Source organism: Ambystoma mexicanum, chromosome 1p, assembly GCF_040938575.1.
Source record: "Ambystoma mexicanum isolate Mex_15411 chromosome 1p, UKY_AmexF1_1, whole genome shotgun sequence".
Classification (NCBI taxonomy): Eukaryota; Metazoa; Chordata; class Amphibia; order Caudata; family Ambystomatidae; genus Ambystoma; species Ambystoma mexicanum.
In genome coordinates this window covers 173,561,048-173,579,886 of record NC_090921.1, presented here as the reverse complement: position 1 = coordinate 173,579,886, position 18,839 = coordinate 173,561,048, and the positions used below count along the sequence as shown (strand labels likewise).

Genomic DNA, 18,839 nt, shown 5'->3' with positions numbered 1-18,839 from the left:
CACCACAGCTGGTGTTGATGGTGAAGGTGTCGACGACCTCGACCTATGCTTGGACTTACGGCTCAAAGTATCCTTCGATGACTTGTTATCGCATCGAGGCCTCAACGGCTCTCGATGAGGATCTGGCCTTCGTCCCGGGATCAAGGGCAGGCAGGATTTGGCTCGAGCCCTTTCCTTACCGGCTTCTTTGGAAGGCGCGGTAGGAGCACGGGTTGCTGGGGGCTTTTGGTTTTGAAATATTTTTAGCATTTCCAATCTAAATTCTTCCCATTCGGCAGGTGTGGAGCTTTTTGTTGGACAATATACCCTCTGAGGGGAGGAGTCTGACGACGAAGTCGAAGAAGGCAACCTGTGGTGCCTCTTTTTCGACGACGAGTGGTGGGAGCCACTCCTCAATCTTTTTCTGTTAACCTTCTTCCTTCAAGGACAGTCGCCTCTCGGCTCGTCGGACAAAGGTTTCTTCGACGGGGTAGTCAGTGGGGATTTTTTGGGGTTTTGACCTACCGCCAATTTGCCCTTTCACTCCTTCAAAGCCTTTCCGGTTCATTAACTGCCACTTGGAGCAGGCCGAGGTCTTATGCTCCACCGCCAGACACCAGAGACAAACCCTGGGCTCTGAGGCATTTTAACTGCTGAGTTAGGTGGAGTATGGTTGAGTTCACAGTATTTCCTTAACATCATGTTAGACCGCTGCTGTTCTCCCAGTCCAGGATGGTCAACTTCCTGCTCAGCAATAATTGGCTACAGACTACTGTGATGCAGTTTGGAACCTCTGGAGAGGTTCTAAACTGCCTTTCATTCAAGACCTGTAAGGAAGTGGTCACAGCGCACAGGAGCGCCAGAGAAGACAAAGAAACTAAAGAAAAGAAACCACACTATCAGGAGAAAGACTTCAGAAAGAACCAGAGACAGCCAGAGACAGGATTCAGATAAGTGTCTGTAAATAACCTAGAGAAGAAAAAAAAGGTTAAATCAAATGAAATTGCAAGTTCAGAATTGTTGTGGAGATCAGTTTATTGAAAGTCAGAAGAAGAGCATTTGTATTCCATTATGAAACTTCAGGCTTCTTTTGGAATTTGTAAATAGTTAAATATATATAGAAAATGGACAATTGAACGCGTGCGAGCGCACGTTTAAAATTAGAAGACCGTGTTCGATAGCGCGTGAGTTTCATAAGCATCATATTAGTTAACGGACATTTGAGCGCACACTAGCATTTGTTTTAATTTGAAGACCCAGTTCGGGTTGCGTGTGAGTTTCCAGTGCATTGCAATGCTATTCTGTTGCGTGTCGTATATGCTGCGTTAGAGGAAGGGACCTAGTGGCGTGGCCCAACGTGTCCTTCAAACCAGGAACTAAGCGCGTACCCGACTCTTTGTCAGCTGTGTTACGCAGTATTATTTACAATGGAGGTGACCGGAGAAAGGTTTGCAGGGTGCGCGTGTCGTTTCCAGTTCGTTCTTCTGCGAAAGCGCGGCAGGTCAGATGTTCATGCGCGCGTTCCGTAGTAACGGATTGAAAGCAAGGAGAGATGTCAGCTGTTCATTTTCGCACGCCGTTGTAACGGATCAAGCAAGGAGTGCGTAGAAGTCTTTCTGAATGAGGCAGTAAAACTTTGTTAAAAAAGGTGAAATCCATAAAGTTTTGCTCTTTTAAGATGTGAGCAAGATGGAACTTTAAAGGAAAGTGCTCAGCAAAGGAAAGAGAGACTGTTAGCAACTAAGCAATCATTCAAACAATTACACAACAGACTATTATAGAAGTAAAGTAGTAGAGTTAAGTTAGCAAGCACAAGAGAAGTAGAGTCAGTCAAGTTTGCAAACATGTCTAGGAGTAAGTAAGCAATGTATTGCTAAAGATTTAGTTTTTATTGAAGAGAACCTCATTTGCAAGTTGGCAAGCAAAGTTTAAAGAACTACTGCATTCTCAAAGATTGCCTCTTGGCATATAGCATAGGCAGAAAGGTAAAGGTGGGATTGGCAGTAAGGTATAGATTATACTCCAAGCAAAAGAGTGTAGAGTCTAATGTAAATTTACACTGTTATTTTCAGGGTTTCCTGTGTTCCGAGTCGTCAAGAAAGTTAAAGGGAACCAGAAGAACCATGTCCGTTTTTTTTTCCTCCACTTCCCCTTTTACCCCGGTCTGGTCAATTCAGCAGTTGTTCCACTTGACTGTTGTGTGAAGTGGTTTGGGGGATCTGGTGGGCTATTCGTCTGCTTCTGCAGGATTTCGGCGCTGGGACCCGATAGTGGGTTGGTTAACGACATCTTAGAATCACAATCTCGACACTTCTTGAACCCGGTCTTCGGGGTAGTAGTTGTCGAAGAAGAAGAAGAAGAAATTATCACAAAGGAAGTGCACCATAGTATTCACGAAGCAATAGCTTACGCTGAAAAACAACTGTAGCCAATGGGCGCTGAGCGTGCCATATATGCCGTCGATGAAATTATCCCCAAGACGGAGGCCCTCGAGGGACATCGAGTTGACTGCATCGACGCACAGCACCCTCTGCTGATTTTTTTTCCCGGAAGCAGCAGAAGCTGTATATGGATCAAAGATGAATCCATTAAAAAACTCTGCATCAAGAATAGTTAAGTAAAGACAAGTATGAACTTCCATAGGAAGTTCGTAAGCACACCATCACCTAGGGGTCATGACCCGGTCTATTCTGGAATGAAAACTGAGACGTTTGGCATCATCAATGGTAGCAAAGCGCAACCTGTTCCTTAAGGAAAACACTTTTCTTATGCATGTGTACCCTTTTTGTTCAGTTTCTCGCTATCCTGTGTGACAAATCTTTGGATGTCGTGCCTTCTACCTAGATGCCCCTTCCCATGAGGCCAGGGAGATGAGCCCGCTACCCGATAGTCTCTCTCTCTCTCCCCCCCCCCACGGATATGGCACTCAGCGGGTGGATCTCATGGGGAGGGATCCCCCCCCATGGGATTAGGTATGACTGTCTGGGAAGAACACAATATTCACCAATTGCACAACACCCTCCCTCACCTTCCTGTCCAGAACACCCTAGTGTCTCATACTTCCATTTATTTGAGAAAGGTACACCACACAACCCTTGTTAAAAGTGTTGAGACGAGGAAGAATGAGGCTGACTCCACTAGAGGTCCATTGCAACATATTCTGACGAAGATCAGGGATGACTACAATGAACAACTCTTGCAACCTACCGAGACGAGGAGGAGGTTCAGAGCCATTGTGAATCCTTATGAGAAGCCAATTGAACGTTTTCATTTCCAAATGACAAGTTCTTCAAAAAATGGAAGAAGGACCGACGGGTTTGTCAGTCCATCAGTGAAGGCATCGCCAGGGAAGCACCCGTTCCGTGGCCACAAAGTTAGGAGCTACTGACCAAGATGTGTCCAGTGAGGGGATGACGTCCCTAATGGGTCTGCCATAACCCCGGCCGATTGAATCTAAGACCCACGATAGGTGAGCCATGCAAGGTCACAAAACCACGCGGCTGGTGGGAGACGTACACCCCAGCTACACCGAGGTGCAGAGGAGACTGAGTGCAGCCAGAAAGAAGGAAACTGCTCGGGTGTCTCGAGTAAGACAGACTCAAGGCTGGGAGCGCTCTGGGAAGGTACAGGGTCAGTCAGGGGAATTGCAGAAAGCTCGAGCAAGAGGGTTCTGGGACCTGCAGAAATTATTTAAGAGTTTGAGGAGAAATAATTAGGGGGGTGTGGGACCACACAAGAGAGAATAAGACATGTTGGGACATTACTAAGAGGGTCTTGGACCAAAATAGAAGAAAGAGGAAGAAGTGGGAAGAAGCCTATAGCTGGCAGGATAGTGAGCCAGGTATAGGGGAAACCCAGAAAAAGGAAAGAAACTTACTCCCAGATGCACCCTTCTCGTGGCAGTACCTGGCACGAGAGTACACCAGGTCTGCCCAGCACAAGTCCGTGGAGCCAGCTTAAAACACAAATTAAGCCTAGGAAACGTCAGGGAAAGCGAGCCATTGTCCCGCCTGGTGCATGTGAACATTGTGAAAAATCTAAGAAAGGTCAGGAGAGGGGAGTCATTCCCCTGGCATTTGTGAACATTATGAGAAAAGCCAAGGGAAGGGAGTTATTCTCTTGGCATTACAAGAGGTCTGAGCGAGGCCAGTGGAAGAAGCATACTCCCTGACATTCTGAACTGTACAGCTGGAGAAAGGCAAGGGGACAGAAGTAATTCCCCTGGCGTCATGAATTGTGTATACAGGAGAAAGACCAGGAGGGGACACGTGTACCCCCTTGTGTTTGTGAAACCTTGCGAGAAGCCCAGGAAAGTCCAGGTGAAGGGAGTCATCCCTCTTGTGGTTATGAACTTTATGACACTGCCATAAAAGCCAAGGGAATGGAGTCATTCTATTGGTACTGCAAATAGCCTAAGAAAGGTCCAAAGAAGGGAGTCATTCCCCCTTGTAATTGTGAACTTTGTGAAAAACCTGGGAACGACCAAGGGAAGGGAGTCATCCCCCAGGCATCAAGCTTTTGCATTGGAACACTGCTTTGTTTTGTGAACATAAGAAGGCAGAGTAATACTAAGGGAATGGAGTTATTTTCTTGGTACTAAGGTTTTTTATTTGAAAATGTGACTCACGTTGAACAGATACCTTGACAATCACTCTCTCAGAGAATAGCACGTTCTACTACTGGCCTGGTTTTCCGGCCAACAAAAGAAGGGAGCTATTCTTCATTACCCTTTTAGCTTAGTTAAAAGTGTAAGGGAAGGAAATAGGTTTTGCACAGGATGGTGGACCTTCTTGATTTCACATAAAATAAAGTCTTTGATAACTATCATGCCCCCTGTGTGCCATTTAATTTCCAAATGTATAGACCGCAGTTATGACCCGAGTGCATCTTGGAGGTAGAGAACCCACTCTCCCAGCGGGGAGACAATCAAGGTACATCTAAGAAAGAAAGTGGAACTATTAGATAGTTTACTTGAATACAAAGGTTTTTAAGGCCTTTCTAAAGACAAGATAGCCCATGATCGCCCGAAGCAAGAACAGAAGTGAGTTCTACAACTGGGAGGTGGCCACTGAGAAGGTTCTGCCCCAGATAGGCACTCTAGAAAAACAGGGAGCCGTCAACTATAAGTTAGCATAGTGTAGATTGCTAGACGGGATATACTTGGTAAATGTATCAAAGATAAAGAGCACCTTCCCCATAATACACTGATGGACGATGCACAAGAATTTGAACTTAATTCTCACATTCACAGGAAGCCAGTGGAGGCTCCGAAGCACCGGAGATACATGGGAGAATCTGGGAAAGCCAGTACCTCAACGTGCTGCAGAGTTCTGCAGTACTTGAAGGAGATAGATCAGTAATTAAGGATGGGAAAGCAGTGTTGCATTGCAGCAGTCTAGGGTCCCTGAGATGGTAGACAAGACAACTAGACTGCAAATTCACTGGAATAAAACTAGTGATTTTCCTCAAGATCTTCATTTTAAGATGGGCTGAAATACACATGGCAGCGACTTGCGGGTGCGCCAAGAGGAAAGACGCAATCTTAATGCCCAAATTCTTAACCGACAACGGCAAAAGGCAGAGTGAAGAGAGCCAATACTCGGTAGTCCACATTGCCTGAGCAGCTGATGATCGCCCGAGGACCATGACCTCAGTCTTTCCAGCATTGAGGCTGAACCAACTGAATTCATCCAATTGCCTATATCATCTAGACAGTTCCACAGTATCAAAGATGGAAAGACCTGCTCACGGTAAATTCTCAGGATCAGCTGTGTGTCATCCACATAGGAATGAAACTGACAACCATGTGAATGAATACGTTTGGCAAAGAACATAATTATTAAAAAGCAAAGGTGAGATCTCAGACCGCTGAGGGACTCCACAAGTTAAACAGGATGGGGCAGAAACAAGAGCGGGAAGAGAAAGTACTTGTGTCTGATGATAGAGGAAACCCCTACACCAGGAGAGGGCTGGCCCTCCAATCCCGATCTCCTCCAGGCGGCAGGCATAGAAGGAACAAGTTACTTACCTGTAACTGTTGTTCTCCAGCATGGGTCTGGCATGGATTCACATGCTCATGAATATTCCCCGTCGTCAGGCTGGGAATCCTCGGTAAAGAAAAATCAGTATCAGTTTTGTTTCTGATCTGTCTTTCGTAGTAGTAACCAATCACTGATCTCTGCGTCATACTGATCACAGCCAATGACTACCCTCTACCTAAGCCCCGCCTCTGGCAGCCATCTTCAGATTTGGTAGCACGTGAAGTGGCAGTATGACCAAGTGAAGAGCCGCAGAGGGGTAGGCGGGAGGGTTCGCATGTGAATCCATGCCAGACCCATGCTGGAGAACAACAGTTACAGGTAAGTAACTTGTTCCTTCTCCAGCATGGGGTCTGGCATGGATTCACATGCTCATGAAAATAAGAGTAAATAGCAGTACAGACATGCACAACCACGGGGGGTGGCAAAAGGCTCAACATTAAGCAATACAAAAAAACTCAATATTAAGCATCTCTTATCTCCTCACCAGGCTCACCTTAAGCGAACAGGTTGCGCAGCACTGCTTGGCCTACCCTGGACTCCTCCCTGGAATCCCGATCGACGCAGTAGAATCTCGTGAAGGTGTGCGTCAACCTCCACGTAGCAGCCTTGCAGATGTCCAGCAGGGGCACACCAGATAAGAACGCCGTAGTAGCAGTGATCGCTCTGGTCGAATGGGCTCTCGGACGGCCTGGCAGCGGTCGGTTAGCCAACCGGTGGCAGTGCATGATGCAGCCGGAGAGCCATCTGGAAATAGAAGACTTCGAGAGAGCCTTCCCTTGATTCACAGGTCCAAAGTTCACGAATAGCTGTGATGTCCTCCGAAAACTCTTTGTGCGGTCCACGTAGAACTTCAGCGCTCTAGCCACATCCAGCGAGTGCAAAGTCCTCTCGGCCAGCGACGAAGGAGACGGGAAGAAAACAGGTAACACCAAGGGCTCGTTAAGATGGAAGTCCGACTGCACCTTGGGCATAAAGGAGGGGTGCGTCCTAAGTACCACCCTCGAGGCATGGAAAGTCAAGTACGGTGCTTTGCAGGACAGGGCCTGGATCTCTCCCACTCGTCGTGCGGAGGTAATGGCCACCAGGAATGCAGTCTTCCACGACACAAACTTCATTGGTGCGGAGTGCATCGGCTTGAATGGGGGCCCCATGAGCCTGGTCATCACCACGTTAAGTTCCCACGCCGGGGCCGGGGCCTTCACCGGCGGGAACGACCGGAACAGTCCTTTCATAAACTCTTTTACCAGTCGATGGGACCACAGGGACGTCCGTCCTGTGGTTCTGGTATATCTGGTGATCGGCGCCAGATGAATCTTAATAGAGGCCTTTGCCAGCGGTACCAGGTACGGCAGCACTTGAGGGGCCTTAATCCGTAGGGGGTTGATCTTCTGTGCTCCGCACCAGATAGAGAACCTCTTCCACTTATGACCGTAGCATTTGAGAGTCGAGGACGCCCTGGCCTTTGCAAGAACCTCTCTGCAATCGGCCGGTATATCGTAGCCTCCAAACTCTAGCGCTGCAGGAGCCAAGCCTGCAGGTTCAGCGACGCCGGGTCGTGGTGGAAGATGGCGCCTCCTTCTCTGGAGAGAAGGTCCGCGTCCGCCGACAGCTTGATGGGAGGGGACATTGACAAGTCCAGAAGGTCCGGGAACCAGATCTGCCTCGGCCACGCCGGTGCGACGAGGATCATCCTACACCGGGACCTCTTGAGCTGGTTGATGAGTCGAAGCAGCAACTGCAACGGAGGGAACGCATACAGGTATAGGCCGTCCCAGGGGAACGAGAACGCATCGCCCATGCTTCTCGGCTGGGGAAACCTGCTGGCGAACCTCTTGCACTTAGAGTTCGTCGCTGTTGCGAACAGGTCGATTTGGGGTTTGCCCCATCGTCGGAAGAGTTGTTCCACCTGATCCTGGCGCAGTTCCCACTCGTGACACGCGCGCAGCTCCCTTTCTCCTGCCAGGTGGAAGGGAACCAGGAACATCCCCTGGGCGACCGCCTAGTGCCACAGATCCTGTGCCTCCTTGGATAGGGCTGGGCATCTGGTGCCTCCCTGCTTCCGTATGTAAAACATTGTCGTGGTGTTGTCCGTGAAGATCCGCACCACCTTGCCCTTGAGCGACGGGAGGAACGATTTGAGAGCCCAGAACACGGCTCGGAGTTCCAGGACGTTGATGTGCAGGAGCCTCTCCTCCAGGAGCCAGAGGCCTCTTGCGTGGAGATCTCCGGTGTGGGCGCCCCAACCTTCCAGGGAGGCGTCCGTCATCACCGTCTCCTGGTACGCCGGCGTCTGAAAGTCCTTGCCCGCCGTGAGGTTCGCTCGAACGCCCCACCACTGAATCGCCCGCCGGAACACCTCGGTGAGGGGAACCCTGTCTTCGAAGGTGCCCGTTGCCTGCATCCAACGGACGTCGAGAAATTCTTGAAGAGGGAGCATCTGTAGTCTGCAGGGGCGCACCAGGTAGATGCAAGAGGACATCATCCCCAGGGGGGACTTGATGGACCACACCCTGGCCACGTCCGTGGCTAGCAGGCGCTGCACCTTGCCTAGAATGGTCTTCGTCTGTTCTTCCGACGGTGCCGCCAGGCGCCTCACTGTATCGAGCTTCGCTCCCAGAAACAGGGCCACCTGCGACTGCACCAGGTGGGACTTTGGGTAATTTATGGCGAATCCCAGGTCTGTGAGTAGCTGGACGGTCCTCGCAGTGTGTTCGACGGCGAGTTCCCTCGTCCTTGAGCGGATTAGCCAGTCGTCCAGGTAGGGGTAGATGTGAATCCCCTGCAGGCGCAGCCACGCTGCCACAGGCGCTAGGCACTTGGTAAAGACCCTGGGGCGCGACTTCAATCCGAACGGCAGTGCTCTGAATTGGAAGTGGCGTCCCTGGACGACGAACCTGAGGAACTTTCAGTGACTTTTGGGGATGGGAACGTGGAAGTATGCATCCTCCAGGTCCAACGACGATAGAAAGTCGCCTTCCTCCAGCTGTCCCAGTACGTGCTGGAGGGTGACCATCCTGAACTTTTGTGACCTGATGTATTTGTTCAAACGACGAAGGTCCAGTATGGGGCACCAGCCGCCCGTCTTCTTCCTGACGAGGAAGTACCTTGAGTACACCCCGGAGCCCCGGAGTCTCTTCGGGACAAGCTCGATGGCGCCTTTCCTGAGCATCGCCCGTACTTCAAACAGCAGTTGCGGGACGTGACTTTCCTTCCTGGCCACAGGTGGAACGTGAGGGCACTTCTTCAGGAATTCGATAGAGTGTCCTCTTGCCAGGGTATCCAGCACCCAACGGTCGGTGGAGATGGACTTCCACACGCTGACTAACTTCGTCAGCCAGCCTCCCACCGGGGTGCTTCGGTGGGGGCCCGAGACCACGGCCGGTTCAGTCCTGCTTGGAGGTGGTGGCCTTGCCGCCCTGGCCACCTTGCCGACGGCATCGAGGCGCTCCCTGCTTGCCGCGACCCCTGTAGGCCTCCTGAGACGAGGAGCGTGCCGCCTGGCGGTAGGACGACGAGCCACCGCTGGATCCCTTGGAGGCACCCTGTCTGCCTCCGGAGCTCCGAAAGGGCCGTCATTGCTGAAGGGCTCCTAGGGCGCGGGCCGTCTCCGTGTCCGTCTTTATGGCTTGGAGGGATTCGTCCACCGCCTTCCCGAACAAGTTTCTGCCGTCGAACGGCATGTCCAACACCCTGGTCTGGACGTCCTGACGAAGTCGGTCCCCCGGAGCCAACCCCGTCGTCGTAGGCAAACACCGTTGCCCAGCTGACAGAACTTGGTATCGGCAATATCGGTTGCCACCGTTATGGCGTGGTCCGACGCCACCTCGCCTTCCTGAAGTATTTCCAGGGCCTCGGACCTCTTGTCGTCCGGTAGGAAGTCCAATATGGGGGCCAGCTTAAACCAGAGCTCCCTGTCGTAACGGGCCACGATTGCCAGGGCGTTGGCCGCTTTGATCGTCGTCGCCCGCCGACGAAATGACCCGCCGCCCCATGGCGTCCAACTTCTTTCCCTCGCCGTCCGGCGGGGAATTCGACGTCGAGGCTACTGACCCCGCCGCTTTCTTCTTCGCCGCCGCCGAGACGACCGAGTCTGGTGTTGGCTGGGCCCTGAGGCACAGGGGAGCGGTTTCGGGGACCTGGTACTTCTTCTCGTACCGGTCCCGTTTGGCTGGTGCCGTGGAGGGGTTCTTGAGAACCGACAGGCCCTCCTCCCAGATGTCATCGATTAGAGGCACCGCGATGACAGTCTTCCTCTTGGCCTCCCGGCGCTGATAGAGGAAACCTTCCTTTTTCTGCTCCTCCGGGCAGAGCTGGAACAATTCAGACGCCCTGGCGATCATGGCGTGGAATGAGCCAATCTCGTCGGGCGGCGAGGCCCGTGCGACGGGAGACGGGAGACCCGTTCCGTCGCCCTCAGAACCCGTCGTCGAGCCCATCGCACCGTCATCTCCCGACTCGTGGGAGGATGAGGAGGGAACTGCAGGCCTTATGGGGGCGAGTGGAGGAGAGGGTTGGGTCCTCCGTCGTTTGTTCGGAGGACTTCCCGACGGGCCAGGTTGCGGGTCCTCTGGCCTGGGCCGTGGTAATCTCGTATTTATCTCAGTGCATAAGGACTGGATCGCAGACAAAATGGCCGCCGAGATAACCTAAGGCCTAGGTTCCGGCTGCGCCGGAAGGGAAGGCTGCTCTTCCTCGCCATCGTCGTCTTCCTCGGTTATCTCCAGAGGATCTTCCTTACGGGATCGAACCGTCTCGAATTGGACTTCGAGATTCCTCACGGCCTCGGTCATTTCCTCCTCCGAGGCTGACTCCGAGCTCGAGGAGGCTACCGTGCCCCCCCTCGCTTCTTCCATCATGGTGGCCATGACGATGGACTGAAAAGAGGATTCCCTCCTTGGCGGCAGGGAAACTCTAGTCCCGGAGGCAGTCTCTGCTGGCGGGGTCTCTGCCGGCTTGGCCAGAGTCGCCGCGATCGCCTCGATAGAGGCCTTTGCCTGCTGGGTAGGGGCCTTCACCACCTTAGGTGCGTCCCGGGCCTTCTCCTTAGGGGGAGGGGCGACGCCTCGCTCTCCCTCTTCCGAGATCGGACGGGGCTTCTCCCGAAGCTTACCGGGGGTCTCGGACTTCCTCTTCCACAAACCGGAGCGCTGGCTCGTGGTTGACGGTGCCGGGGAAGGTGCGCCCTGCCTGGCGACCGAAGAGCCCGACCTTTCGGCGCTCCCGGAGCCAGCGGACTCGCGGCGCTTGGCCTGGTGTTGGGCCCCCGTCGCCGGGGCGCCCGCACAGGACTTAGAAGCCCGCTCGGACCCTTTCTTCTTCTTCTCACCCGTTGAGCCCTTCTCCAACCAGCTGGCGAGACGGGATCGACGGTCCCTCATGGTCCGCTCCGACAAGTTCTTGCAGAACTGGCAGTCCTTCTCTACATGAGTCTTGTCCCCATGAAGACAGTAGAGGCATTGCGAATGTTCGTCTTCCTTAAACACATTCTGCAGCCCGCATCCATGGCAGCTGCGAAACAGCTTGGGTCCGGGTGACGAACTCGCGTCCTGGGCCATCTCGAAGTAGGTCGCAAATCTTCTGGAATCCTCCAAGAAGTTGATTCGACGAAATCTTCCCCCTTGAGGGGCGTAGGAAAATCCCGTAACGGGTAGCCATTAACAGGAGTAGAAACGGTGGAGCTTGAGGCTCGATTAACCGAAAAAATGTGAAAATTCACCTGAAAAAGCGTGAAACACGCAGTAAAAGCTCGAGAGCTAAGCACGAGGACTCCCAACACTTGAACGTGCGGAAAAAATCTGAAGATGGCTGCCAGAGGCGGGGCTTAGGTAGAGGGCAGTCATTGGCTATGGTCAGTATGACGCAGAGATCAGTGATTGGTTACTACTACGAAAGACAGATCAGAAACGAAACTGATACTGATTTTTCTTTACAGAGGATTCCCAGCCTGACGACGGGGAATATTCATGAGCATGTGAATCCATGCCAGACCCCATGCTGGAGAATAAGATGGTCAACAATGTTGAAAGCCGCCTAGAGTTCAAGCAGGACCAGAAGGCACACCCCGCCCAATCCAAGATCGTAGTCAGATCATCAATAACGGAGACAAGCATTGATGGCCTAAAACCAGACTGGAATAGATCAAGAACATTCTGCTGCTCAAGAAAGTCTCCCAGCTGAGGTGTGGCAATCGCTTACAATGCCTTCATCAAGAACATCAGGAGAGAGATTGGACAAAAGTTGTCCAGGCCCGCTTGGTCCAGCATTGCTTTTTTCCGGATGGGAGATACTACTGCCTGTTTAAGGACTGCTGGAAAAGAGCCAGTCTTTAAGGAATAATTCAACACTACATTCAAAACTGGCATCAACTCAGCAGCCAGCTTCTTAATCACTTTGAGCTGGGTGGGGTCTAGGGGAGAAGAGGACCTCATTAATGATAATTCTAAAAACCTGCTCCTCTGTTGCCGGGAAGAACACAAGAAAGGGGCCATCTACCACAGCCACCACCTCTTCTTAAGGAAGGAAACAGGTGGATTGATCTTGGACGGCTGAGGCAATAGAGTCTTGAATCTTAATAATTTTATCACCAAAAAAGTGTGAGAGCGAGTCGCATAAAGCTCGAGAGGCTGGAATGGTTTGCCTTGCGGCCGCTGGGACTGACAGTTCCCGTACTACGGCAAAGAGTTCCCCAGACTGATTTTTTGCTGCCACAATGGAGAGAGAAAATGGTGTTTGAAAAATAAGCGGTCTTAGCCTCCTTAATTGCTTTACTGCTCTGTCCCCCACCATGATAAGCTTGACGCCACTGGCATTCTGCCTGCTTGTATATGGCATAAACAACAGTGCTGATAGTCTAGTGGGCTTTCTCTGATTATTTTTAGGCGCTTAGTCGTCCGCTGCTGCACCAAAGGTAGACTGCAAAGATAGAAGCAGGTCCGCATCTGGAGCAGTCATGACACACCCACAGTGGTGTTGTATTGTAGCTAAGCGTTTACTGGGATCAACCCTATTCCAAACACGAGAGGAGAAATATGTGGGTCTCTGATTACCAAAGATCGTGGGAATAAGACAAGAAAAAGGGATCAGGTTGTGGTCTGTCAGTCTCCTCCTTCCAAACCCAGACACCAGACATTGAGCATTGCACCTAGAAAACAGTTGGGGGATGTACAAAAGGTGCAATTGCAACCTACAGTTTAGACAATAAGTTTTTTCTCTATTCTGAAGTTGCAGAGATTTGTATCCCACATTATTACATAGGTTTGGGCTGGTTGCAACAACTTTGTTTTTGCCAAAGTGATAAGATTCAGGAGAACTTCCTGCCCTGAGGCCGACAGCTGTACCATGAAAACTCAAACCCGGCCCTGGACCTATCCTATACTCCAAGATCCTTACAATCTGCTCCAATTAATTCAGGAGGTCAGTGAGTACTTAATAACTAAATAAAAAAGGTGGTTATGCGCATATGATGTGAATGTAAGGACTAAGAGTACCAGATTAATATTATTTGAGTAAAAAAGCCAAGCTTCAGACAAGGTTTGTGTGGTCCAAATTCTGAAACAGAGAAATGAGAACTTAAAATGTCAACTTGCTCTTAAATTAGACAGTCCCAACACAAACCAAAAAGCATGTCAAGTCAATGAAAAGTGGTTAACAAAAACAGTATCCACCGAATTTCTGAAAGAAAGTTCTATCACCAGGAGTAAAGTAACTTACACAAACCACTGGACCAAGAGTTTCCACAACTCTCTAGGATCTTACAATGGTAGGACATGAAGCAAGAGTAGAGCAGACAGAGCAAGAAAGGAAAAAAATACAATACGGTAACAATATTGCCATGTAAAACACTCAATCCCCAGATTTATAGTGCTCAGTTACTCACCCTCAAGGCAGGATCGAGGTAGATTTTGGTATAAAAGAGCTGATCGTCATCATCATCCTTATACTTCCACTGCTGAACAATGCTACTTATGTAGGGAGCGTAACCAATAAACCCTAAGACAAAAGAATATTAAAAATCACAGGACTGTAAAACGGACAGGCAGATTAATTGGTTATTGTACATTGGGGGCTTGCTCATGGGTACCATGTTTTTCTTATAAATGTTTAACAAGTTATGGCAAAAGCCTCAAACACAAGCACATGTGATGTGTGTCTACTTAAGCAGAAGTGCCATTAATAGAATTGCACACCTAAAGATACTTTGGTCTGATTGGGCTACAAAGAGATGCCCTGGTAACTCATATCCCCTACCCTGGACAATCTGTAAAAGGTATATATTCTGCCAGTTGGGTTCAGCTATACTCTTTTCGTGCTGTGTCCCCCCCCCCTGTATCAGGGAGTGTTAGTATACTCGGCTGAATAATTCCCATTTGTGCATCTACTTTTCTTGCTCTCAAGTAACCAGCACATTTTTTTAATAAAAGCCCATCCCGTCCTATCCATTAATGGAGCCTTTCCCTGCCGACCACATTTCCCTTCACTTTACAGATGTGCAACTGCCTCCGGTCATAGTACAACCACACCTCATATACGTCATTGCACTGACAATGACCTAAACCTTACAACAATTGACCAACAGCCAGTGAATTAAGTAATGCAAAATGAAGGAATTTAGGATGCCAGCTCCGCAAGAATATGTGGAAGGAACCTACCTCCAGAGTTCAGAAAGCGCTTTCCAAAGTTGATGGGTGGATATTTCTCTGCAAGCGACCACTCTGGCCAGCAGAAGCCCTCTGCGGAGAAGATCACCTTTTGATTGAACTGGAGGAACTTCCACAGAAGTTCTGTAGGGCTTGCAGCAAAGATGACATCATAACTAGGGAAAATAACAAGAATCAATGGATCTTGGTAGGTCTAATCAAAATGGTAAAATACTTGAACAAAATAGCATGCTGAGAAGACCGCAGCTACAGCTTCTTGCCCCACCTCTCCTCAATAACTAGAGTGCATAATGGCACACCACGGCTTAGGCAGCAAAGCACTAATTCTGCGATGAGACCAGGAAGGCGAGTACTAGGATTTACTTTAAACTTTTAGCAGAAAACATTTTTACAACAAAACTATATATCCAACAAACACTGGTATATCCTGTTGTTTTAGATTAACCCTTGAACTCTGGAACTTTGTACTTAAACACCTCTTCCCTTTTTTCCTCAAGGTGCAAATAACTCCACAGGTCCCTACAGGTATTGGATTACACCATTCTTCTTGCTGCTGTTGGGCCCCCAGTTCCCTGACACCCATCATTGGGAGGGAGCCCGAGGTGGGCTTTCCTTACCACATCATTGCAGACCACTCTGGTAGGTGTCATTTAGTCCCTTATACTAGAGAGTTGTTTACCGTTATAGTTGTGCAATATTCTTACTCGATTGCCTGTTCCTTTGCAGCTGTCTGGTTACCTGAGCTACCTGAGTTCCTGCTTTTTGCACCTGTGGCCTCAATAACTGGCCAGGGATTGTCTTTGCTTACTCTCTGGCCAGTGCTTGGGGACGGAGGTATACATAGTCATCGCGGTACCTCATCTGAAGATTTTGACAGACTGAGAAGCCTCATACCGTTTTGGCTATGGATACCGCCGCTGGGGATCCAGTTGCTGCTCTGGTACAGGTACAGGTACAGGTGCTGAGAGCTGATATGTCGGCCGCAACGGCTGATATTCATCAGCGGCGAGACACGATGAGCGCCATGCCCTACCTGCTGATCCAGAGTTTGGAGATTCCCCTCCCCTGGCAAATCCTCCCAATCCTGCCCCGACACCGGCACCCGTGTTTGTTTCCACTCCATTCTCTTTGGCATCTCCCAAAAAGATCCAGGGTGACCCCCGCAAGTTCCGCACATTCCTGAATCAGTGCGAGCTTCATTTTTTGTGTCGCCCACAGGCCTTTCCTGACTCCACAGCGAAGGCCGCATTCACACCGTCACACTTGGGGGGTATAACGGCGGCTTGGGCGAACCCTTTACTAGAGAATGACAATCCCATTTTGTATGACTTCGATTTACTCATAACAGAAATGACCAGGGTGTTCGACACTAGGCACAAGGCCCAGGCACGGGACTTAGAGTTGTTGGAATTAAGTCAGGGGAAGACAACGTTGGTTGAGTACATCACCCAGTTTAAATCAGCTGTCGGTAGAAACATCCTGGCCAGAGAACAAAAAGGCAGTGGTATTTTACTGAGGGCTTAACAATGCCATGCTCGAAGGGCGGAGAGGAGACAGGAACTTGGAAAATCAGTGCCTTTCTCTTCCGTCCCCTCTTCCAGTGATTCCGCAGGGGAACCCATGCAAATAGGGGGGTCTGCAGCCCAATTACAGTCACGGAAAGGGAACGACGACGCTCCTCGAATGCTTGCTTTTATTGTGTGCTCAATGAACATTATGTGAGGGAATGCCCCAGGCGTCCGAAGCCCAAGTCAACGGTTTTTCAGAACCACCGTCCCAAGACGAGGGGGAGGAGGTCGGACAGGCCCACCCTTAGTTTAGTTTATTCATTTGTATTGCGCACCAGACCCGAGGGTATGAGGGCGCAGGAGCAACAAGGTTATTCGCAGCTTGGTTACATGTTACAATGCAGTACAGTAATTACAATGGTTTTATGGATGCAATGCAGTAAATACAATGGATAATAGATGATTGAAGCAGTCATGAAAAGGCAAAAGTTTACGGATTTACAAATATACATATTTACAGGTAGGTAGCGGTGAGGTGGGATGAAAGGAATTAGCGGTCATTGTTCTTTATCCAGTGTATGTATTTATGTCTCAAGTGTGTGTAGGTTTGGGGTGTTCTTAAGAGAAGGTGGTAGGGAGTTCCAGTGTTGTGCTGCTTTTACCTGGAAGCTGCTGCCACCCATTTTGGTGCGTTTGAATCTGGGAACTGTGAGAAGATTAGAGTTGGAGGTTCTAGTAGGTCTGTTGGAGGTGTGTTTACTTATTCTATCGACTAAGTAGCGGGGGCAGCGTTGTTGAGGCATTTGTGTGTTAGTGAGGCTACTTTGAGCAGGATTTTATCTGTTGTGTTGAGCCAGTTATGGGCTCTCCTAATGTTGGAGATGTGTTCTCTCTTGGGGATGCTGAGCGCTGCTCTGAGAGCGTTATTTTGTAGCGTCTGTATTTTGTTAGTAACTTTTTGCTAGGTCCCACGTAGAGAGCATTGCAATAGTCCAGTTTTGATAATACAAGGGCTCTGGCTAGAGTAATGCAGCTCTGGATGGATAAGAAGGGTTTGGCTGCTCTTATAAACTTACATATGTAGGCCGTGGAGGATGCCATAGAGCTAACCTGTTTATGTAAGGAGAGGAGGAGTCAATGTATATTCCTAAGGTTTTCACTTCCTTAGCTACTTTGATCGTGTTCCCGTCTATAATGAAGCTGGTGTAGTTGTGGTCCAATTTGGTTAGGTTTGCGGTGGAACCAAGTATAATGAGTTCAGTCTTGTCATCATTCAGGCATAGACTGTGAGACGCCATCCATGCCTGGATGATTAGGTACATCCTGTTCACCAAGGCCAAATCATGGTTGTAATCTCCCGTCAGCGGGATGAGGATCTGGGTATCATCTGCATAATTAGTGTAGGTGATACCCAGACCATCTAGATCATCAAACAGGGACTTCGTGAACACGTTGTACAGTGTAGGGGAGACGCATGAGCCCTGGGGGACTCCGCATGTGATGGGGATGGGGATGGGGTCGGCGGCGGCTGTGGTGGAGAAGACACGCATGCATCTGTTGCTGAGGAATCACTCGATCCAACCGATGGCTTCTTGGGAAAAGTGGGCAGCTGAATCCAGGTGATTGCATAAGATTTTGTGATCAACTAGATCAAATGCCGCAGAGAGGTCAAGGAGAAGCAGTAAAGCCGTTTTCCTGTTGTCTCTAAGAGTGTCAATTTGAGCCTTCAGGTCGATAAGGGCTGTTTCTGTCCCGTGTTAGGGTCTAAAGCCTGATTGTCGGATACCAAGGAGAGGGTTCAGTTCAAGGTATTTTTGGATTTGTTGGTAGGGTGTCTTGTCTAAGATCTTGAGCAGGAAGGGGACGGTGGTAATAGGTCTGAAATTGGTGGGAATGGAGGGGTCCGGAGAAGGCTTTTTGAGAAGTGGGAGGACCCAGGACTCTGAGGTTGCTGGGGACGGTGCCTGAGGAGAGGGAGGCGTTGATGAGTCTTGTGATGAATGGCGAGAGGTCTCTTGCCGCATATTTAATAATTTGTGGGGGCAAAGGTCGCCCTGACAGTTAGATGGTTTTAGGCTGAGAATGATTTTTTCCACTTCGAGAGTGGAGACTTTGGAGAAGCTAAAGCGGGAGGGCTTGGGCAGAGGGTGTTGGGGCGTGGGGCGCGGGGTCGTGTTAGTAGGGTTGGTTGGTTTGGCTAAGGAGTCTTTCTTATTTTTGATTTTAGTTTGAAGGCTTGTGACTTTGTTGTTGAGGGCATTTTGGACACTGGTGCACCATTGTTTGTCCTTCACACAGGTGTCTGGGGTTAGCACAGGTTTTTCCAGTTCTTTAATGATCGTAAACAACTCTTTGGTGTTGGAGTTGGATTGGGCGATTCTCAGGTTGTACGACTTTTCTTTTGCGGCTATGATTTCTTTTTTGTAGTTGAACGTTATTTTATTGAGCAATATTTTGTTGTGGTCTGTGGGAGAATGTCTCCAAGCTTGTTCCATTTTGCGTTTTTCTAATCTAAGGGTTTTGAGGTGATTGGAGAACCAGTGGTTGAGATGCTTTTTCGGTTTACATTTTCTTAGTTTTAATGGTGCAATGGAGACTAGGGCAGTGCGCATAGTTTTGTTATAGCCTTCTACAAGGTTGTGAGGGTTGGAAGA

At 49.8% G+C, this 18,839-nt stretch overlaps 1 protein-coding gene across 2 annotated transcripts in view; it reads right to left on the bottom strand.

Annotated features, from left to right (window-relative positions):
- Positions 1-18,839, bottom strand: part of PLOD3 (procollagen-lysine,2-oxoglutarate 5-dioxygenase 3) — a 796,608-nt gene that overhangs the window by 455,202 nt on the left and 322,567 nt on the right. For both annotated transcript variants that reach the window (XM_069646170.1, XM_069646173.1), the window contains exons 4-5: positions 14,669-14,832; positions 13,897-14,009 (exon numbers count right to left, since the gene is read on the bottom strand). In XM_069646170.1, the coding sequence (XP_069502271.1) occupies positions 13,897-14,009; positions 14,669-14,832 (277 nt within the window). The remainder of the gene's footprint in view (positions 1-13,896; positions 14,010-14,668; positions 14,833-18,839) is intronic.